The sequence below is a fragment of the Oncorhynchus gorbuscha genome, linkage group LG26, assembly GCF_021184085.1.
Source record: "Oncorhynchus gorbuscha isolate QuinsamMale2020 ecotype Even-year linkage group LG26, OgorEven_v1.0, whole genome shotgun sequence".
Lineage (NCBI taxonomy): Eukaryota > Metazoa > Chordata > Actinopteri > Salmoniformes > Salmonidae > Oncorhynchus > Oncorhynchus gorbuscha.
In genome coordinates, this window is record NC_060198.1 from 9,611,364 (window position 1) to 9,635,099 (window position 23,736).

The following is a 23,736-nucleotide window of genomic DNA, read 5'->3' on the forward strand; positions in this document are numbered from 1 at the left end:
CACAACCATAAAGGGCAATGGGCTCTATGACTGATTCAAGTATTTTTAGCCAAATCCTAATTGGTATGTTGAAATTTATGTTCCTTTTGATGGCATAGAATGCCCTTCTTGCCTTGTCTCAGATCGTTCACAGCTTTGTGGAAGTTACCTGTGGCGCTGATGTTTAGGCCAAGGTATGTATAGTTTTTTGTGTGCTCTAGGGCAACAGTGTCTAGATGGAATTTGTATTTGTGGTCCTGGTGACTGGACCTTTTTTGGAACACCATTATTTTGGTCTTACTGAGATTTACTGTCAGGGCCCAGGTCTGACAGAATCTGTGCATAAGATCTAGGTGCTGCTGTAGGCCCTCCTTGGTTGGTGACAGAAGTACCAGATCTTCAGCAAACAGCAAACAGCAGACATTTATGTTGAAGAGGGTGGGGCTTAAGCTGCATCCCTGTCTAACCCCACGACCCTGTGTGAAGAAATGTGTGTGTTTTTTGCCAATTTTAACCGCACACTTGTTGTTTGTGTACATGGATTTTATAATGTCGTATGTTTTACCCCCAACACCACTTTCCATCAGTTTGTATAGCAGACCCTCATGCCAAATTGAGTCGAAGGCTTTTTTTAAATCAACAAAGCATGAGAAGACTTTGCCTTTGTTTTGGTTTGTTTGGTTGTCAATTTGGGTGTGCAGGGTGAATACATGGTCTGTTGTACGGTAATTTGGTAAAAAGCCAATTTGACATTTGCTCAGTACATTGTTTTCATTGAGGAAGTGTACGAGTCTGCTGTTAATGATAATGCAGAGGATTTTCCCAAGGTTACTGTTGACGCATATTCCACAGTAGTTATTGGGGTCAATTTTGTCTCCACTTTTGTGGATTGGAGTGATCAGTCCTTGGTTCCAAATATCGGGGAAGATGCCAGAGCTAAGGATGATGTTAAAGAGTTTTAATATAGCCAATTGGAATTTGTTGTCTGTATATTTGATCATTTCATTGAGGATACCATCAACACCACAGGCCTTTTTGGGTTGGAGGGTTTTTATTTTGTCCTGTAACTCATTCAATGTAATTGGAGAATCCAGTGGGTTCTGGTAGTCTTTAATAGTTGATTCTAAGATCTGTAATTGATCATGTATATGTTTTTGCTCTTTATTCTTTGTTATAGAGCCAAAAAGATTGGAGAAGTGGTTTACCCATACATCTCTCTCTCTCTCACACACTGTATCTCTCTCTCTCACACTCTGTATCTCTCTCTCTCTCTCTCTCTCTCTCTCTCACTCTGTATCTCTCTCTTTCTCACACTCTGTATCTCTCTCTCTCTCTCTCTCTGTATCTCTCTCTCTGTCAGTCAGTCAGTCTAAAATACCTGAACTAAGGTACTGTTCGTACATAAAGCCCACTAAAATGCCTGTCATTTTCCAGTCTACTGAACTGCCACTGTCAGACATAAAATGGTAAATCATGGTGTCTCTGAACACTTGCCTATTCTGTGCAAGCAGTGCCTTTGAGAAGCCAAAGGTAGAGGAATCAAGTCGCAGTGAAGATAAGACAAAAGCCTTTATTCTCCCTCCTGTAGAGCGGGTTCAGCTGTCGTAGGAGCCACAGGGAGCTCCATCTAAAGCTGTGCTGTTGTTGTGATGTGACGGTATAGTGGAGTAGTTCTGTTGAGGAGGTGGGACATGGGGTCAGACGCTCTGTAAAAGTAAACCTGTCTCAGGGTGGGTGAGTTCGGGGGAGAGGGCTTGTCTGTGTGACCCTCTCTCATCAGCGTTTGCAAGAGAAGACGTGTCATGGAATGTTGAACCGCATATCCGTTATATACAGAGATACATAGATTGATCAGACAACCGTCTCGATCTGGATCATCTTTGAGTTGTCCCTTCAGTATACTGAATTGACCAGAATGAACAAGTGGTATCCTATCTGACTCTCCGTTATCCTTTGCTCTGGCAATTCATCTCACTCAAGATCAAGGCCATTCAGTTCCCACGGTCCTTGAATTACGATGCGGTTATAAACGAAAACATGGTACCGTTGCTATTTCAATTGTGTTCTCCCCTAAAGCGAGAGAGGAGCCGCCCTGTCTGGCCTTTATATTTAAAAAAGTGTATTTTCATCATAACACAGTATTACTGTATTCCTCTTACAATGTAATTGCACCAACTCATTTTTCATAAACGAGCAGGCAAGGAGACTTGGGGTATGGACATCTATACAGCGTTGGCTTTACAAACATGTCATATGGAAGTTATTTCATCAAATGTTCCCTGGCCAATGTCGAACATGATGTTCCTCAGAAACAGTACATAGCCTGAGGCAACAATTTCAGGTATGAACAGGATTCGATTAAAGAGTAGGAGTCTTTAGGAAAGAACCACATTGGGGATTTGTATGGTCAGGTAGGTATTCTGCTAGAGGCAGAGGGGAAGGTGAGCCACAAACACAGACAGACAGGGAGACAGGAGACTTTCTCCTCAGATCAAGTATACAGACAGGAGGAGAGAGAGTGACAGAGGGAATAGCAGCTGACTGACAAGTAGCTGGTTGGCTGAGGACTGAGTAGGTGGACAGCTCTGTACAGCAGGGGGACATGGTATCATCATCAGCCACTCTTCAAGGGTTCTGAGCTTCGCTCTCCCATGAATGAGTGATCCTCTGAAGGTCAGAGATGAGGCCCTTGGGAAGTGGAAAAGGGCACGAGGAAAGGTCAAGGGCACTGAGAAAGGGCTCGACAGGCTTCCTTACCACCCACCACCCTCTCTGGGAGTGTGTGCATGCATGTGTACGTCTCTCTCTCACTCTTTCCCCTGGTGCTAATTTCAACCGCTCCTTCAGGGTATCAGGAGGTCTGGTATTCTAAAAGGAAGTGGTATTGATCGGCAGGGAAAGGAAAGGTGAAGAGGGGGGAGGTTTGAGAAGTAGGACTGTTCTCAAGGGAATTAGAATGGGGTGTGACGGACAGGGGATGAGACACAGGCATGGCTTTTCAAGGAGCGCGTGTGTGTGTGTGTGTGTGTGTGTGTGTGTGTGTGTGTGTGTGTGTGTGTGTGTGTGTGTGTGTGTGTGTGTGTGTGTGTGTGTGTGTGTGTGTGTGTGTGTGTGTGTGTGTGTGTGTGTGTGTGTGTGTGTGTGTGTGTGTGTGTGTGTGTGTGTGTGACAAGTATACATGTGGATGAAAGAGCCATTGGAACCCCAATAGTGCTTTGAATCAGAGTGCATTGTTGGTCTTTGATTCAGAGTGTATTGAGGCTGATTGGGGTGCTTCTACACCTGCATTGCTTGCTGTTTGGGGTTTTAGGCTGGGTTTCTGTACAGCACTTTGAGATATCAGCTGATGTAAGAAGGGCTCTATAAATACATTTGATTTGAACTCCAAGTCAGAGTACATATGACAAAGATCCAATGTAAAGAATGTTGACACCAGTGCCTCTTGACACGGTCATCCTGTACTGAAGATACAGTCAGGGGGGGGGGTTATCTTCCTTGATTTCCTTTAGTAGGATTAGCATTTTTATCCAGTCAAAAGAATAACAGTGACATCATACTCTCTCTCCTCATCTCTGTAACTCTTTTTTAATCTCTTCCACGACAGAGAGACAAAAACCAATCCTATAAGCAGCTCTGCTATAGTGCCTAAGTGCCTGCTCTTTGCCCCCCAGTTAGTAAAGTCATAAGCAGGCATTTAAAACGTTGGGTTCAGACCATGGCAGACTTTTCAGCTCTGAATTACACAGTCAGATTCATTTTGACAAGCAGCCTCTCTTCCTTAATTGCAATTGTTTCTGTGTGGATTTGAAGGCGGGTTGGAATAATGTGTGAACGTGAAAGGAATTAATGGGGCCGCGGTCGTCTGTGGAGCGAAGCTGGCTGTTAATTCTGAGGTGATATTGATGAACACAATACACATGCATCCAGACACGATTGCACGCACGCACACACACACACACACACACACACACACACACACACACACACACACACACACACACACACACACACACACACACACACACACACACACACACACACACACACACACACACACACACACACAAACAACACATTCTTTACAGATTCAGCTATTTTTGCTCATACAGTATGTGTGCACACACTAGTCCATGCTAACAAGTTATCAGTTTCACTTTGAAATTTGAGGTTTGTCCATGTTTTTCCAAACGTCTATGTGTGAAGTCATGGTAAACGTTGGTTTTTGATGTTTTAAGTTGAGACACTGTTACCTAACTCCCCATAAATTAAATTACAAACACTTGCGTCGGGCTGGGAGTTTCACTTCTCAGTTAAGTTAAGAGTTCAAGTTTAGGAAAGGCTTAAAAAACTATTTTTAGATGCAACCCTCAGCGCCAGAGCTCAACTTTTACCCCATCCACCATCCCTGTCCACAATGCCCTATAGCAAGCCAACAGCCTACTTAAAAGTAGTAGCACTCACCGTTCCCCCTAGTGGATGGTTTTTGAAGGCAATTCTATTCACGTTCTTGGGACCTGGATGGATGTCTCTCCTTTGACTTCAAACTAAAGCGATCTCCCTGGTCCATGAACACACACACATACACACACACACACACAGAGAGAGAGAGTGAAGTCAGACGACATCCACTATTGAAGCAGTGTCCTTTATGTCCCAGTGTCCTGCTGGTAGAGGAAGTGTTAGATCTGTCTCAGTGTGTATTCATCACTGTCTGTCTGTCTGTCTGTCTGGGACTGTGACCTTCGGTTGAGTCCAAGGCAGACAGCAGCACACACCGTCACACAACCGAGGACTAACTTACCTTTACAACGTACACTTTCAAGGACACAAACAAACACACGCTCACACACCAAATGAATCCTCTCACAACTGTTTTCCTGACAGCAGTGCTTCAGACACTAAGTTGATTCCCCGGATGGATTTCTCCGTCTGTGTTTCTTCCTCAGAACTCCCTGTTTCCTGGAGAGGGATTGTTGAAGAGAGAGACGTTGAAGGCTGCCTTCTATAGCACCCCTTTGTGTCAGTGAGACCAAAAGGGAGACGAATGATCCTTGTCACACGACAGTATCGTGTCTATTGTGGCAGCTGCTCGGTGGCAGTTGAAAGTCACAGAGAAAAGTCAAAAAGCACTGCGTTTACAGTTCCAACAGAGAGCAGTCTCTTTCATTAAATCTATTTCTTTTCAGTCACTTTCATTTCGTGCTGTTTTAGTAATCAACCCTGTGATCAAGGTGGTTTGATTTTGCTCTTGGCGTCAATACCTTATGGAAGCCTGACACCTAGTGGTGCATTTCAGAGCTTCTCACTGTGCCCACGAACCGGTGCCCATTGTATTTCACTCTGTCAGCACTTCTTATCATCAATCAGACTCACTTACAAAGACTACCTGTACGTTTGAGTCAGGAGCATTTTACCATGATGGAAGTCTCAGGTAAACAATGGCTTGACTTAGAATACTGATGTTTGTTTGCATCCACACAAACGCACAACCACACATACACCATAACTAACAGGGAAAGGTTAGCAGGGACGTGATGGCATCTCAAAACAATATCTGACACTTTTGGATTCCGAAGGCTTGACGACCGTGCCTACAAACTGATACAAAAGTATCATGCTGCAGAATACTGATGTGTATTACAGTGTCAGTTACAGATGGACTTCAATAAATGCAGTTTAATACCACATATAATACAACTCCCATCGTAATGGCATTTTAAAACATTAGTGAGACTCAAACCTTTGTCTAATTGAAAAAAATGACTGTATGGGATACCTAAGGCTCGCTCTATCCCAGTGGTAGTCAGGTAGACATTGTATCCAGTGGAAGTCAGATAGACATTGTATCCAGTGGTAGTCTGGAAGACACTGTACCCAGTGACAGTCTGGTAGACATTGTACCCAGTGGTAGTCTGGAAGACACTGTATCCAGTGGTAGTCTGGTAGACATTGTACCCAGTGGTAGTCTGGAAGACACTGTATCCAGTGGTAGTCAGGTAGACATTGTATCCAGTAGTAGTCTGGGAGACATTGTATCCAGTGGTAGTCTGGTAGACATTGTATCCAGTGATAGTCAGGTAGACATTGTAACCAGTGGTATTCAGGTAGACATTGTACCAATTGGTTGTCTGGGAGACATTGTATCCAGTGGTAGTCAGGTAGACATTGTATCCAGTGGTAGTCAGGTAGACATTGTATCCAGTGGTAGTCAGGTAGACATTGTATCCAGTGGTAGTCAGGTAGACATTGTTAACAGTGGTAGTCTGGTAGACATTGTATCCAGTGGTAGTCAGGTAGACATTGTATCCAGTGGTAGTCTGGTAGACACTGTATCCAGTGGTAGTCTGGTAGACATTGTATCCAGTGGTAGTCAGGTAGACATTGTATCCAGTGGTAGTCAGGTAGACATTGTATCCAGTGGTAGTCAGGTAGTCAGACATTGATGACGGATCACCACCTCAAGCTGAACTTCGGCAAGACGGAGCTGCTCTTCCTCCAAGTGGTATCTCGCCATCACGGTTGACAACTCCATTGTGTCCTCAGAGCGCTAAGAACATTGTGATCCAGTGTCGTAGTCTGGTAACATTGTACCCGGTGGTAGTCTAGGTAGACATTGTATCCAGTGGTCCTATCAGGTAGACACTGTATCCAGTGTCTGGTTACTGACACTGTATCCAGTGGTAGTCCCTACAACATCCGCCAGTAGTAGTCAGGTAGACATTGTATCCAGTGGTAGTCAGGTAGACATTGTATCCAGTGGTAGTCAGGTAGACATTGTATCCAGTGGTAGTCAGGTAGACATTGTATCCAGTGGTAGTCTGGTAGACATTGTACCCGGATATCCGCTACAAGACCATGGTGCTTGCCTACGGAGCTGTGAGGGGAACGGCACCTCAGTACCTCCAGGCTCTGATCAGGCCCTACACCCAAATCAGGTAGACATTGTATCCAGTGGTGGATTCAGGTAGACATTGCGGATCCAGTGGTAGTCAGGTAGACATTGTATCCAGTGGTAGTCAGGTAGACATTGTTAACCCCCCTGGTAGTCTTTAGACATTGCCAGTGGTAGTCAGGTAGACATTGTATCCAGTGGTAGTCTGGTAGACACTGTATCCAGTGGTAGTCTGGTAGACATTGTATCCAGTGGTAGTCAGGTAGACATTGTATCCAGTGGTAGTCAGGTAGACATTGTATCCAGTGGTAGTCAGGTAGACATTGTATCCAGTGGTAGTCAGGTAGACATTGTATCCAGTGGTAGTCAGGTAGACATTGTATCCAGTGGTAGTCAGGTAGACATTGTATCCAGTGGTAGTCTGGTAGACATTGTACCCGGTGGTAGTCAGGTAGACATTGTATCCAGTGGTATTCAGGTAGACACTGTATCCAGTGGTAGTCTGGTAGACACTGTATCCAGTGGTAGTCAGGTAGACATTGTATCCAGTAGTAGTCAGGTAGACATTGTATCCAGTGGTAGTCAGGTAGACATTGTATCCAGTGGTAGTCAGGTAGACATTGTATCCAGTGGTAGTCAGGTAGACATTGTATCCAGTGGTAGTCTGGTAGACATTGTACCCGGTGGTAGTCAGGTAGACATTGTATCCAGTGGTATTCAGGTAGACATTGTATCCAGTGGTAGTCTGGTAGACATTGTACCCAGTGATAGTCAGGTAGACATTGTATCCAGTGGTAGTCTGGTAGACATTGTACCCAGTAGTAGTCAGGTAGACATTGTATACAGTGGTAGTCTGGTAGACATTGTACCCAGTGGTAGTCAGGTAGACATTGTATCCAGTGGCAGTCTGGTAGACATTGTATCCAGTGGTAGTCTGGTAGACATTGTACCCGGTGGTAGTCTGGGAGACATTGTATCCAGTGGTAGTCAGGTAGACATTGTATCCAGTGATAGTCAGGTAGACATTGTACCAATTGGTTGTCTGGGAGACAGTGTATCCAGTGGTAGTCTGGTAGACATTGTATCCAGTGGTAGTCTGGTAGACATTGTATCCAGTGGTAGTCTGGTAGACATTGTATCCAGTGGTAATCAGGTAGACATTGTATCCAGTGGTAGTCTGGTAGAAACTTTATCCAGGGGTAGTCAGGTAGACATTGTATCCAGTGGTAGTCAGGTAGACATTGTATCCAGTGGTAGTCTGGTAGAAACTTTATCCAGGGGTAGTCAAGTAGACATTGTATCCAGTGGTAGTCAGGTAGACATTGTATCCAGTGGTAGTCTGGTAGACATTGTACCAAGTGGTATTCAGGTAGACATTGTACCCAGTAGTAGTCAGGTAGACATTGAATCCAGTGGTATTCAGGTAGACATTGTATCCAGTAGTAGTCAGGTAGACATTGAATCCAGTGGTATTCAGGTAGACATTGTACCCAGTAGTAGTCAGGTAGACATTGAATCCAGTGGTATTCAGGTAGACATTGTATCCAGTGGTAGTCAGGTAGACATTGAATCCAGTGGTATTCAGGTAGACATTGAATCCAGTGGTATTCAGGTAGACATTGAATCCAGTGGTAGTCAGGTAGACATTGAATCCAGTGGTATTCAGGTAGACATTGAATCCAGTGGTATTCAGGTAGACATTGAATCCAGTGGTAGTCAGGTAGACATTGAATCCAGTGGTATTCAGGTAGACATTGTATCCAGTGGTAGTCTGGTAGACATTGTACCAAGTGGTAGTCTGGGAGACATTGTATCCAGTAGTAGTCAGGTAGACATTGAATCCAGTGGTATTCAGGTAGACATTGTATCCAGTGGTAGTCTGGTAGACATTGTACCAAGTGGTAGTCTGGGAGACATTGTATCCAGTAGTAGTCAGGTAGACATTGAATCCAGTGGTATTCAGGTAGACATTGTATCCAGTGGTAGTCTGGTAGACATTGTACCAAGTGGTAGTCTGGGAGACATTGTATCCAGTAGTAGTCAGGTAGACATTGAATCCAGTGGTATTCAGGTAGACATTGTATCCAGTAGTAGTCAGGTAGACATTGAATCCAGTGGTATTCAGGTAGACATTGTATCCAGTGGTAGTCAGGTAGACATTGTATCCAGTGGTAGTCAGGTAGACATTGTATCCAGTGGTATTCAGGTAGACATTGTATCCAGTGGTATTCAGGTAGACATTGTACCCAGAAGATAGTGTGTATTCATTATGTAATATCATTTTTTCCAGAGCCCTGAAGTTATGTGGCCCAGGAGGACCTCCCCACGTGAAGCTGGTGATTGAGTGGGAACACAAGATCAAAGAATGGTGAGCACTGGACATACACATGTACACACACCACATCATTTGACTCAGAAACTTCATTATTTATTGTATAGACGGGTTCACTATGTCTTTATATTTCTCCCTCTCACAAACACACACACTCATACCCCCCAACTTTCTGTGTGTGCGTGTGCGTGTGTGTGTGTGCGTGTGTGTCTCAGTCTGTTTGGTAACATCCAGGAGGAGGTGGTGAAGGACTCAGAGAGTGTGAGAGTCCAGCAGCAGCAGCACCTGCAGCAGCACAGCTGTACCCTGGACGAGTGCTTTCAGCTCTACACCAAAGAGGAACAGGTATCATGGACTATACAATACCCTCCAATGCAACTGGTCTTAACCTGCCCCTGGGGTACTGAACATTAAAGATGCACTATGCAGAATTGTACCTCCTTTCAATGAGAATGACAGAACTATTACACACAATTCTATGTGAATTGGGTCCAGTCGACCAAAAAGTTACAGTACATATTGCAGCTCTAATATTGCATTAATTGATTCATATGTTGATTTCTCTCTCTCTCTCTCTCTCTCTCTCTCTCTCTCTCTCTCTCTCTCTCTCTCTCTCTCCTGTTTTCTCTCTCTCTCTCTCTCTCTCTCTCTCTCTCTCTCTCTCTCTCTCTCTCTCTCTCTCTCTCTCTCTCTCTCTCTCTCTCTCTCTCTCTCTCTCTCTCTCTCTGTCTCTCTCTCTCTCTCTCTGTCTCTCTCTGTCTCTCTCTCTCTCTCTCTCTCTCTGTCTCTCTCTCTCTCTCTCTCTCTCTCTCTCTCTCTCTCTCTCTCTCTCTCTCTCTCTCTCTCTCTCTCTCTCTCTCTCTGTCTCTCTCTCTCTCTCTGTCTCTCTCTCTCTCTCTCTCTCTCTCTCTCTCTCTGTCTCTCTCTCTCTCTCTCTGTCTCTCTCTCTCTCTCTCTCTGTCTCTCTCTCTCTCTCTCTCTCTCTCTCTCTCTCTCTCTCTCTCTCTCTCTCTCTCTCTCTCTCTCTCTCTCTGTCTCTCTCTCTCTCTCTCTCTCTCTCTCTGTCTCTCTCTCTCTCTCTCTCTCTCTCTGTCTCTCTCTCTCTCTCTCTCTCTCTCTCTCTCTCTCTCTCTCTGTCTCTCTCTCTCTCTCTCTCTCTCTCTCTCTCTCTCTCTCTCTCTCTCTCTCTCTCTCTGTCTCTCTCTCTCTCTCTCTCTCTCTCTCTCTCTCTCTCTCTCTCTCTCTCTCTCTCTCTCTCTCTCTCTCTCTCTCTCTCTCTCTCTGTCTCTCTCTCTCTCTCTCTCTCTCTCTCTCTCTCTCTCTCTCTCTCTCTCTCTCTCTCTCTCTCTCTCTCTCTCTCTCTCTCTCTCTCTCTCTCTCTCTCTGTCTCTGTCTCTCTCTCTCTCTCTCTCTCTCTCTCTCTCTCTCTCTCTCTCTCTCTGTCTCTCTCTCTCTCTGTCTCTCTCTCTCTGTCTCTCTCTCTCTCTCTCTCTCTCTCTCTCTCTCTCTCTCTCTCTCTCTCTCTCTCTCTCTCTCTCTCTCTCTCTCTCTCTCTCTCTCTCTCTCTCTCTCTCTCTCTCTCTCTCTCTCTCTCTCTCTCTCTCTCTCTCTCTCTCTCTCTCTGTCTCTCTCTGTCTCTGTCTCTCTCTCTCATATTTCCACTCCCTGTGTATTTTTATATGGCTTTGGACAAATGGAATGTATGGAGAATATAACTTTACCTGAGACTTCCCAACTGACCGTGCATTTTATCTCTCCAGCTGGCCCCAGATGACGCATGGAAGTGTCCCCACTGTAAGCAGCTCCAGCAGGGCATGGTGAAGATGTCCCTGTGGACCCTCCCCGACATCCTCATCCTCCACCTCAAACGCTTCCGACAGGTAACTGGAGCCGAACACATGTAGCGGATTGCCATTCTTCCCTTGCCTGTCTGTTCTTCCTTGAAGGACCACAATGGAAATAAGCCATTTATTGTGTTAACCTTTGATCGTTGATTAAACGGCAGTACTGGTCTTTTGAAAAATCCTATGAATCAGGTGGGCGAGCGGCGCAACAAGCTGTCCACCCAGGTGCGCTTCCCCCTGGCCGGGTTGGACATGGCCCCCCACGTGGTGAAGAGGTCCCAGAGCATGAGGAACCTGGGGGACCTGGGACCCTGGCCCCCCACATGGAAACAGCCTGAAGGCAGCAGTCATCATATTAGTCACCCAGACATGGCCCTGCCTCCTGACTTCCTCTATGACCTCTATGCAGTGTGTAACCACCATGGTGGGATGCACGGCGGACATTACACAGGTACTGGTTGGCCATTGATATACCATTGGTATAGGAGACGTGATGTTGATGAGAGAGGTATACTGACTGGCTGTTGATCGAGAAGTGAGGAGAGAATATTGTTAGTGAGAGAGATGCCTACTGCCAAATAACGATGATTCATAGGACATGCATAACAATACAGTGCCCTCCTCTATAGTGGTCACATCAACTTACATTACTATACCCAGGACATAAGGATTGTGGTGCAGCCTGTCTCTACAGTCCTGTGTGCGTTTTGCAGCGTACTGCAGGAACTCAGTGGACGGCCAGTGGTACAGCTATGACGACAGCAGTGTGGACCTGGTGCCTGAGGAGGAGGTGTGTACCAGGGGGGCCTACATACTGTTCTACCAGAGACGTAACGTCATCCCCCCCTGGTCCGCCAGCAGCTCAATCAGAGGTGGGTAGTGTACCACACACACACACAGGCATGGACACACACACATCACAGGAGAGAGTTCACTCAGGGTTCCATTACATTACAGCTGTACTCCGTACAGAGGTAGTCTTAGATACAACAAGACCATTCAGCCTTTATCCACTAAAGGTTAACTCATAACTGCAGGGTTTACTCATGTCTGCAATGTATGGTGTTCCAAGCACCATGCTCAACTACCTGAACCAGCAAAACCACAATGTGATATTTCTATTGCTGAATGCTATATAGTATATAGGAATTATCTGTGTAGTTGTTCTGTGTTTTCTGTATTGACTGGAATGGAACAGACAGGTGTCTTTCTGGTCCAGTGCCCATAGTCACAGAAACATCTCTCTCCCCTCTGTAGGCTCCACCAGTTCCTCCATGTCGGACCACTGGCTGGTCCGTCTGAATGGGGACAGTAAGAGGGGTAGTCTGGTGTCCCGCTCCTCCACCACCTGCCCCTCCTCTGTCCCCGACTCCCCAGAGTCACCCGTCTTCCTTGATGACCCGCCCAGAGAGGAGGAAGGTGAGGGGCCTGGGAAACATGAGATGCATGGTAAACCAAAGAAAGGTAAAAACAACAACAACATAGGTCTTCATTCCATTGGTGGTGGAAGGGTGATGGGTGGTGGTGGTGAGTTTTCCCGTTACTACAGTAGGGGAGAGTGGGGTAATGTGAGTCCATCAAGGGAAATATAGTATTCTTTCTAACAAAGATATTTACATACACTGAGTATACTAAACATTAGGAACAGCTTCCTAATCTTGAGTTCCCCCCTTTTGCCCTCAGAACAGCCTCAATTCGTCGGAGCATGGACTCTACAAGGTGTCGAAAGGGTTCCACAGGAACACTGGCCCATGTTGACTCCAATGCTTCCCACAGTTGTATTAAGTTGACTGGATGTCCTTTGGGTGGTGGACCATTCTTGACACACACAGGAAACTGTTGAGGCCCTGTTGTTACCTCATATCCCAGCGATAATGCCTTTCATTACACCTGGGAAGAAAACACATACATTTGCTCAACTTACCCCAAGGCAAAAATTTTGACTATATTAGCCCACACAGCGACAAGGATGCACTTTCCTGCTAGGTTTAGGACCTCATATTGAAGCTTATAGAGACCCAAACGGATGTATAGAACAATCTTAAAATGATCTACTTTGGTTTAGACACAAGCATCATAAAAATACACAATACATTAATTTGACTTTGTGAAAATCCATTTTTTTGGACCTAACTTGCTTACCACTTTTTCCATGTGGTTTCTTCCTTCACAGACTCCAGAAAGGATGACCTTTTCCTAAATATTTGGTCAAATGATTATTGTGTATGGTTTCCTAGAAACAAGGGTGGCTCAACTTACCCCTTTGGCTCAACTTACCCCACTCTACCCTATTTAAATCACGTTGAGTATCTGGAAAATGCTACATCTAATCAATGGTTATTATTATTCCATGTTGCTGAAAATACGCCACACGTGAGCATAGAGTGCATCACCTCTTTAATGTTTAGCTGAACACATTCTACTCTAACTGTGGATGTGCATTCATGTAATCTCTTCCTATACATGCACAGTCCATGCCTACAGTTGAAGTCGGAAATGTACATATACTTAGGTTGGAGTCATTAAAACTTGTTTTTCAACCACTCTACAAATTTCTTGTTAACAAACTATAGTTTTGGCAAGTCGGTTAGGACATCGACTTTGTGCATGACACGTAATTTGTCCAACAATTGTTTACAGGCAGATTATTTCACTTATAATTCACTGTATCACAATTCCAGTGGGTCAGAAGTTTACATTCACTAAGTTGACTGTGCCTTTAAACAGCTTGTGAAATTCCAGAAAATTATGTCATGGCTTTAGAAGCTTCTGATATAGGCTAATTGACATAATTTGAGTCAATTGGAGGTGTACATGTGGAAGTATTTCAAGGCCTACCTTCAAACTCAGTGCCTCTTTGCTTGACATCATGGGAAAATCAAAATAAATCTAACAAAACCTCCACAAGTCTGGTTCATCCTTGGGAGCAATTTCCATATGCCTGAAGGTACCACGTTCATCTATACAAACAACCGTACTCAAGTATAAACACCACGGGACCACGCAGCCATCATACCGCTCAGGAAGAAGATGCGTTCTGTCTCCTAGAGATGAATGTACTTTGGTGCGAAAAGTGAGAATCAATCCAAAACAACAGCAAAGGACCTTGTGAAGATGCTGGAGGAAACAGGTACAAAAGTATCTATATCCACAGTAAAACAAACTATATCAACATAACCTGAAAGGCTGCTCAGCAAGGAAGAAGCCACTGCTCCAAAACTGCCATAGAAAAGCCAGACTACGGTTTGCAACTGCACATGGAGACGAAGATTGTACTTTTTGGAGAAATGTCCTCTGGTCTGATGAAACAAAAATAGAACTGTTTGGCCATAATTGCCATTGTTATGTTTGGAGGAAAAAGGGGGAGGCTTGCAAGCCAAAGAACACTATCCCAACCGTGAAGCACGGGGTTGGCAGCATCATGGTTGTGGGGGTGCTTTGCTGCACGAGAGACTGGTGCCCTTCACAAAATAGATGGCATCATGAAGAGGGAAAATATTGTGGATATATTAAAGCAACATCTCAAGACGTCAGTCGGGAAGTTAAAGCTTGGTCGCAAATGGGTCTTCCAAATGGACAATGATTTAGGTCAAGCATACTTTGACTCCAAGCATACTTCCAAAGTTGTGGCAAAATGGCTTAAGGACAACAAAGTCAGGGTATTAGAGTGGCCATCACAAAGCCCTGATCTCAAACCTATAGGACATTTGTGGGCAGAACAGAAAAGGCATGTGTGAGCAAGGAGGCATACAAACCTGCCTCAGTTACACCAGCTCTGTCAGGCGAAATGGGGCAAAATGCACCCAACTTATTGTGGAAAGCTTGTGGAAGGCTACTCGAAACGTTTGACCCAAGTTAAACAATTTGAAGGCAATGCTACCAAATACTAATTGAGTGTATGTAAACTTCTCACTCACTGGGAATGTGATATAAGAAATAAAACCTGAAATAAATAATTCTCTACTATTATTCTGACATTTCACATTCTTAATGTCACAATCGTTATAATGATTGGACCAAGGAGCAGCGTACGTAGAGTTCCACATATTTTAATAAATCGAAACTCACCAAACAAAACAATAAAGCACAAACGAAACGTGAAGCTAACAGTGCTACTAGGCAACTATACATAGTCAAGATCCCACAAAGCACAATGAGGAAATGGCTTCCTAAATATGATCCCAATCAGAGACAACAAATAAACAGCTGTCTCTGATTGGGAACCATACCAGGCCAACATAAATCATTAATAACCTAGATGACCCACCCTAGTCACTATCACGCCCCAACCAACATAGAGAATAAACAGCTCTCTATGGTCAGGGCGTGAAGGTACCCCACCCCCCACAAAGGTGCGGACTCCAACCGCAAAACCTGACTCAATAGGGGAGGATGACACAGGGCGTCGGGGCGGCTCCGGTGCGGGGCGAAGTACCTACTCCGCTACACCTGCTCACTACGCAGCATCTGAGGGAAACACGACACGACAGGGCGATACAAAGACACAGCACGGTGAACAATATACAAGGATCCGACAGGACAGAAACGGAAAACAAGGGGAGAAATAGGGACTCTAATCAGGGGAAAAGATAGGGAACAGGAGTGGAAAGACTAAATGATTGATTAGGGGAATAGGAACAGCTGGGAGCAGGAACGGAACGATAGAGAGAAGAGAGAGAGGGAGGGAGAGAGAAAAAAGGGAACGAACCTAAAAAGACCAGCAGGGGGAAAACGAACAGAAGGAAAAGCAAAATGACAAGACAATATAAGACAAAACATGACAGTACCCCCCCCCACTCACCGAGCGCCTCCTGGAGCGCTCGAGGAGGAATCCTGACGGCAACGGAGGAAATCATCAATCAGTGAACGGTCCAGCACGTCCCGAGACGGAACCCAACTCCTCTCCTCAGGACCGTAACCCTCCCAATCCACTAAGTATTGGTGACCCCGTCCCGAGAACGCATGTCCATGATCCTACGTACCTTGTAAATAGGTGCGCTCTCGACAAGGACGGGAGGGGGAGGGAAGACGAACGGGGGTGCGAAGAAAGGGCTTGACACAGGAGACATGGAAGACAGGATGGACGCGACGAAGATGTCGCGGAAGAAGCAGTCGCACAGCGACAGGATTGACGACCTGGGAGACACGGAACGGACCAATGAACCGCGGAGTCAACTTACGAGAAGCTGTCGTAAGAGGAAGGTTGCGAGTGGAAAGCCACACTCTGGCCGCAACAATACCTTGGACTCTTAATCCTACGTTTATTGGCGGCTCTCACAGTCTGTGCCCTGTAACGGCAAAGTGCAGACCTCACCCTCCTCCAGGTGCGCTCACAACGTTGGACAAACGCTTGAGCGGAGGGAACGCTGGACTCGGCAAGCTGGGATGAGAACAGAGGAGGCTGGTAACCCAGACTACTCTGAAACGGAGATAACCCGGTAGCAGACTAAGGAAGCGAGTTGTGAGCGTATTCTGCCCAGGGGAGCTGTTCTGCCCAAGACGCAGGGTTTCTGAAAGAAAGGCTGCGTAGTATGCGACCAATCGTCTGATTGGCCCTCTCTGCTTGACCGTTAGACTGGGGATGAAACCCGGAAGAGAGACTGACGGACGCACCAATCAAACGACAGAACTCCCTCCAAAACTGTGACGTGAATTGCGGGCCTCTGTCTGAAACGGCGTCTAACGGGAGGCCATGAATTCTGAACACATTCTCGATGATGATTTGTGCCGTCTCCTTAGCGGAAGGAAGTTTAGCGAGGGGAATGAAATGTGCCGCCTTAGAGAACCTATCGACAACCGTAAGAATCACAGTCTTCCCCGCAGACAAAGGCAGACCGGTAATGAAGTCTAGGGCGATGTGAGACCATGGTCGAGAAGGAATGGGAAGCGGTCTGAGACGACCGGCAGGAGGAGAGTTACCTGACTTAGTCTGCGCGCAGTCCGAACAAGCAGCCACGAAACGGTGCGTGTCACGCTCCTGAGTCGGCCACCAAAAGCGCTGGCGAATAGAAGCAAGAGTGCCTCGAACGCCGGGATGACCAGCTAACTTGGCAGAGTGAGCCCACTGAAGAACAGCCAGACGAGTAGAAACAGGAACGAAAAGAAGGTTACTAGGACAAGCGCGCGGCGACGCAGTGTGCGTGAGTGCTTGCTTAACCTGTCTTTCAATTCCCCAGACTGTCAACCCGACAACACGCCCATAAGGAAGAATCCCCTCGGGATCAGTAGAAGCCACAGAAGAACTAAAAAGACGGGATAAGGCATCAGGCTTGGTGTTCTTGCTACCCGGACGGTAAGAAATCACAAACTCGAAACGAGCGAAAAACAATGCCCAACGAGCTTGACGAGCATTAAGTCGTTTGGCAGAACGGATGTACTCAAGGTTCTTATGGTCTGTCCAAACGACAAAAGGAACGGTCGCCCCCTCCAACCACTGTCGCCATTCGCCTAGGGCTAAGCGGATGGCGAGCAGTTCGCGATTACCCACATCATAGTTGCGTTCAGATGGCGACAGGCGATGAGAAAAATAAGCGCAAGGATGAACCTTATCGTCAGACTGGAAGCGCTGGGATAGAATGGCTCCCACGCCTACCTCTGAAGCGTCAACCTCGACAATGAATTGTCTAGTGACGTCAGGAGTAACGAGGATAGGAGCGGACGTAAAACGTTCTTTTAGAAGATCAAAAGCTCCTGGGCGGAACCGGACCACTTAAAACACGTCTTGACAGAAGTAAGAGCTGTGAGAGGGCAGCAACTTGACCGAAATTACGAATGAAACGCCGATAGAAATTAGCGAAACCTAGAAAGCGCTGCAACTCGACACGTGACCTTGGAACGGGCCAATCACTGACAGCTTGGACCTTAGCGGAATCCATCTGAATGCCTTCAGCGGAAATAACGGAACCGAGAAAAGTAACGGAGGAGACATGAAAAGAGCACTTCTCAGCCTTCACGTAGAGACAATTCTCTAAAAGGCGCTGGAGAACACGTCGAACGTGCTGAACATGAATCTCGAGTGACGGTGAAAAAATCTGGATATCGTCAAGGTAGACAAAAACAAAGATGTTCAGCATGTCTCTCAGAACATCATTAACTAATGCCTGAAAAACAGCTGGCGCATTGGCGAGGCCAAACGGCAGAACCCGGTACTCAAAATGCCCTAACGGAGTGTTAAACGCCGTTTTCCACTCGTCCCCCTCTCTGATGCGCACGAGATGGTAAGCGTTACGAAGGTCCAACTTAGTAAAGCACCTGGCTCCCTGCAGAATCTCGAAGGCTGATGACATAAGGGGAAGCGGATAACGATTCTTAACCGTTATGTCATTCAGCCCTCGATAATCCACGCAGGGGCGCAGAGTACCGTCCTTTTTAACAAAAAAAAAAAAAAACCCCGGCCGGAGAGGAAGAAGGCACTATGGTACCGGCGTCAAGAGACACAGACAAATAATCCTCGAGAGCCTTACGTTCGGGAGCCGACAGAGAGTATAGTCTACCCCGAGGAGGAGTGGTCCCCGGAAGGAGATCAATACTACAATCATACGACCGGTGAGGAGGAAGGGAGTTGGCTCGGGACCGACTGAAGACCGTGCGCAGATCATGATATTCCTCCGGCACTCCTGTCAAATCGCCAGGTTCCTCCTGAGAAGTGGGGACAGAAGAAACGGGAGGGATGGCAGACATTAAACACTTCACATGACAAGAAACGTTCCAGGATAGGATAGAATTACTAGACCAATTAATAGAAGGATTATGACATACTAGCCAGGGATGACCCAAAACAACAGGTGTAAAAGGTGAACGAAAAATCAAAAAAGAAATAGTCTCACTGTGGTTACCAGATACTGTGAGGGTTAAAGGTAGTGTCTCAAATCTGATACTGGGAAGATGACTACCATCTAAGGCGAACATGGGCGTAGGCTTGTCTAACTGTCTGAAAGGAATGTCATGTTTCCGAGCCCATGCTTCGTCCATGAAACAACCCTCAGCCCCAGAGTCTATCAAGGCACTGCATGTAGCACCCGAACCGGTCCAGCGTAGATGGACCGACATAGTAGTACAGGATCTAGATGGAGAGACCTGAGTAGTAGCGCTCACCAGTAGCCCTCCGCTTACTGATGAGCTCTGGCTTTTACTGGACATGAATTGACAAAATGTCCAGCAAGTCCGCAATAGAGGCACAGGCGGTTGGTGATCCTCCGTTCCCTCTCCTTAGTCGAGATGCGAATACCTCCCAGCTGCATGGGCTCAGTCTCTGAGCCAGAGGAGGGAGATGGTTGCGATGCGGAGCAGGGAAACACCGTTGACGCGAGCTCTCTTCCACGAGCTTGGTGACGAAGATCTACCCGTCGTTCTATGCGGATGGCGAGAGCAATCAAAGAGTCCACACTGGAAGGAACCTCCCGGGAGAGAATCTCATCTTTAACCACTGCGTGGAGTCCCTCCAGAAAACGAGCGAGCAGCGCCGGCTCGTTCCAGTCACTAGAGGCAGCAAGAGTGCGAAACTCTATAGAGTAATCCGTTATGGATCGATCACCTTGGCATAGGGAAGCCAGGGCCCTAGAAGCCTCCCTACCAAAAACTGAACGGTCAAAAACCCGAATCATCTCCTCTTTAAAGTTCTGGTAATTGTTAGAACAATCAGCCCTTGCCTCCCAGATAGCTGTGCCCCACTCTCGAGCCCGGCCAGTAAGGAGTGATATGACGTAAGCAACCCGAGCTCTCTCTCTAGAGTATGTGTTGGGTTGGAGAGAGAACACAATATCACACTGGGTGAGAAAGGAGCGGCACTCCGTGGGCTGCCTGGAGTAACAAGGTGGGTTATTAACCCTAGGTTCCGGAGGCTCGGCAGACCAGGAAGTAACAGGTGGCACGAGACGAAGACTCTGGAACTGTCCAGAGAGGTCGGAAACCTGAGCGGCCAGGTTCTCCACGGCATGACGAGCAGCAGACAATTCCTGCTCGTGTCTGTCGAGCATGGCTCCTTGGATCTCGACGGCAGTGTTACGAGCGTCTGAAGTCGCTGGGTCCATTCTTTGGTCGGATCCTTCTGTTATGCAGGTGAATGAGGACCCAAAAGCGACTTGGCGAAAACAGAGTCTTTAATCCAGTAACGGAAATATGCAATACTCCTAGACAAATCGGAGCGGTAAATAAAGCATAAAAAACAATTCCACTCGTAATGACGAGAACAGACTGGAGACTCGATCATAAACTGTAGGTTGCCTCGGGAAGGCACTTGACCGTAGCAGACTCAGACACCTGCTCACCACGCAGCATCTGAGGGAAACACGACACGACAGGGCGATACAAAGACACAGCACGGTGAACAATATACAAGGATCCGACAGGACAGAAACGGAAAACAAGGGGAGAAATAGGGACTCTAATCAGGGGAAAAGATAGGGAACAGGAGTGGAAAGACTAAATGATTGATTAGGGGAATAGGAACAGCTGGGAGCAGGAACGGAACGATAGAGAGAAGAGAGAGAGGGAGGGAGAGAGAAAAAAGGGAACGAACCTAAAAAGACCAGCAGGGGGAAAACGAACAGAAGGAAAAGCAAAATGACAAGACAATATAAGACAAAACATGACACCGGACTGTGGACCGTTGCCGGAGGCTCCGGACCGTGGATCGTTGCTGGAGGAACCGGACCGTGGATCGTCGCAGGAGGCTCTGGACTGAGAACCCCTGCTGAAGGCTCTGGACTGCCGACCGTCGCTGGATGCTCTGGATTGCCGACTGTCACTGGAGGCTCTGGACCGTCGCTGGAGGCTCTGGACCGCAGACCGTCGCTGGAGGCTCTGGACCGCAGACCCTCGCTAGAGGCTCCGGATCGCAGACCGTTGCTGGAGGTTCCGGACCGCAGACCGTCTCAGGAGGTTCCGGACTGCAGACCGTCTCAGGAGGTTTTGGACCGCAGACCGTCTCAGGAGGTTCCGGACCGTAGACCGTCTCAGGAGGGATTTTGTCCCACTCCTCTTAAGGTCTGGTGACTGGCTAGACCACTCCAGGACCTTAATGTGCTTCTTCTTGAGCCACTCCTTTGTTGCCTTGGCCATGTATTTTGGGTCATTGTCATGCTGAAATACCCATCCATGACTCATTTTCAATGCCCTGGCTGAGGGAAGGAGGTTCTCACCCAAGATTTGACAGTACATGACCCCGTCCATCGTCCCTTTGATACGGTGAAGTTGTCCTGTCCCCTTAGCAGAAAAGCTAATATTCATCACTGTGCTTGTTATTTGCAATTTAATAAAAAGGGGTTTGAAAATGAAAGTTGGTCTAGCTTTAAATGTCAGTGACACTATGGTAAAGTGTTCTTTTCTTTCTCTCTCTCTCTTTCACCCCTAGGTGGTTTTGAGACCAGGCCGTTTGTACGGGGAATCCAGGGTCGTAGCGTCAGCATGAGGATCCCCACTAAGAACAAAGAGACACTGAACAAGGTCCTCCCCCTACGCTGGTCGTTCGGCTCCAAGGACCGCCGAAAACCTGCAGCCGAGGCCGCCCCTGCTCCCATCCCCACCCCTGCCCCTGTGGAACTGGTGGAGTACTTAGAGTCTGGAAGAAGACCTCGCTGCACCAAGGAGTCTATAGTCAATTTAATGACGAGCTCTGAGAGCCGGATGGGTCCTGCCATCAGCTCCCCCAGTGTGGGAAGCAGCCTGAACTGCATGGGACAACCAGAGTCTCCGCAGATGCCAGAGGGCCAGAGAAGACCAGTCACAGACAAGACAGGGAGTCTGAGACGAAGTAGCAAAGGCTCCCATCAGCAGCAGAGAGACCAGGGGGACCAGAGAGACCAGAGGGACGAGGGTAGGATGGGCAGTAGTAGTAGTACTAACACTCTGACCAGGAGGAATACCAAGAAGAGTAAGGAGAAGGACCAGGGAAAGCCCCAAGAGGCCCCATCTAGGAGGGGGTCTAGTGCAGGCGTCCAGTCCAGCTCCAGTACCCACAGCCTCAAGGACAGAGACTGGGAAGGCACCCTGAGGAGAGGGGCCAAGGGCCTCCAGGGCCCACCACCACGGGACCATCTGGTACCATCCGAGGGAGAAAAGACCAGGAAAGGTGAGAAGGTAGAGGAGGACTCCAAGAGCCACGAGGGGCTGCTGTCTTTCTTCAAGAGCAACTTCAAGAAGAAGGACAAGGAGTTGTCATCTTCTCGCAAGTCCGACTCTGGAAAAGTTGGCGACGTCAGCAGGTCCAGCACCTCTCGGCTGTCCCTGTCCAGTGGAGCCCCAGGAGGGGCCACGAAGATGGGGGAGGGGAAATCCAATGGAGCCCCCCGCAACGGGGGTGCCAATCGTCTCGGAGACGAGCTGCCCAACAGTAAAGCCAGACGCGCCGCTGCCGCCGATATCAAACGCTCTCAGAGCTCATCCAACATCCCCAGCAAGGAGGAGTCTAGCTTGCGAAGGACCGCCTCTTTACACCGTAAAGGGCTGTCCCATGACGTGGCTCCGCCCCCTCGCAGCCTCTCAGCCGAGAAGCCCTCCTACGGTACCCTGCAGAAGACTCGCTATAGTACCAACTCACTGGGACGCAAGAGGGCGGTCCCCGAGTCCAGCTTTTAGCTGACACGCACACACCCCCTGACACACACACACCAGGGTCGTTTTCACTAGGCACCAAACAGAAGAAAATGGACTGAAACAGGGAGGGACTAGCTTCATTTGTCCAGTAAGAAATGTTTGTTTTTGTTTTCCGTTGTAAAACGTTTACTAGATTTTGCTACGGTGACTTTGTGCACTAATCAATCTGACCCTGATCAAAGCAATGGAGCTCAGCTGGAAGGATACACCTGTAGGTACACACAGAAGCACAGGCATGTGTATATAACACAAGGTGGCTCCCTCCGGTGTTGTGGAGGGTTATAGCGTCAGTGAAAGAGCCAGTCACAGGGCCAAGGAGAACATTTAGGAAAGGTGACACATGAAATACGCCTGCTAACATAAACAAAATGTCATATCAGAATGAATATTTTCTTATTCCAGTTTTGTTTTTATTTATTTTTATTTGTAAAAAATGATTGTGACTTAACAAGTGCCTCAGTAACTGATATGCAGATTTAAACCAATGTGTTTGTGGACACCTGGTCATCACCGGAAGCACATGTTGTATTCACACTCACATACACGCACACACACACACACAGGCATGCACACGCACACATTATCTACACTCGTGTCTTAAAATCATAGTAAACGAATGGCATTCATCACTTTATCTTCCTCAGTCGGTTTGTCCAATAGTGGCACCTAAAGGAATGTTATGACGGTGTCATGACAATACGTTTTGTTGTTATGTCTGTACGCTCTAGATGATTTGGACCAAAACATGGATTCATTGGAAGTCTACATCAGAGCTTTAATAGGTGATTTCCTCCTAGATTGAACTATGAATGATTTAACTGGTTGTACGTGCTGCTTGCACTGCAAACTGGCTGCTATATAGATTCGCACATTGCAAATGAAGGTTATGATATTGCACTTTCTACAATGCCAATGGTACCGAACTCTCCCTTTCATGCAGTAAGAAAGATTCCCTCCCGACAATATAACTTGGCCTACGCAACACGTCCCCTTCATTCTTAAACTCGTGAAAATATGCAGTTTGACCACACAATCCATTATTATAAATTTCAAGTACATTTTTTTATGGAAATTTGACATTTTTAGTACTAAAGTCT

At 47.0% G+C, this 23,736-nt stretch overlaps 1 protein-coding gene across 1 annotated transcript in view; it reads left to right on the forward strand.

The window, feature by feature from the left end:
- LOC124015152 (ubiquitin carboxyl-terminal hydrolase 43-like) overlaps positions 1 to 23,021 on the forward strand; it is a 194,514-nt gene extending 171,493 nt beyond the window's left edge. Inside the window, exons 10-16 of the mRNA XM_046330141.1 lie at positions 9,162 to 9,239; positions 9,419 to 9,548; positions 10,964 to 11,083; positions 11,240 to 11,498; positions 11,761 to 11,919; positions 12,305 to 12,511; positions 21,399 to 23,021. Of these exons, the coding sequence (XP_046186097.1) occupies positions 9,162 to 9,239; positions 9,419 to 9,548; positions 10,964 to 11,083; positions 11,240 to 11,498; positions 11,761 to 11,919; positions 12,305 to 12,511; positions 21,399 to 22,621 (2,176 nt within the window). The 3' untranslated portion in view covers positions 22,622 to 23,021. The remainder of the gene's footprint in view (positions 1 to 9,161; positions 9,240 to 9,418; positions 9,549 to 10,963; positions 11,084 to 11,239; positions 11,499 to 11,760; positions 11,920 to 12,304; positions 12,512 to 21,398) is intronic.
- Positions 23,022 to 23,736: the final 715 nt, after the last annotated feature.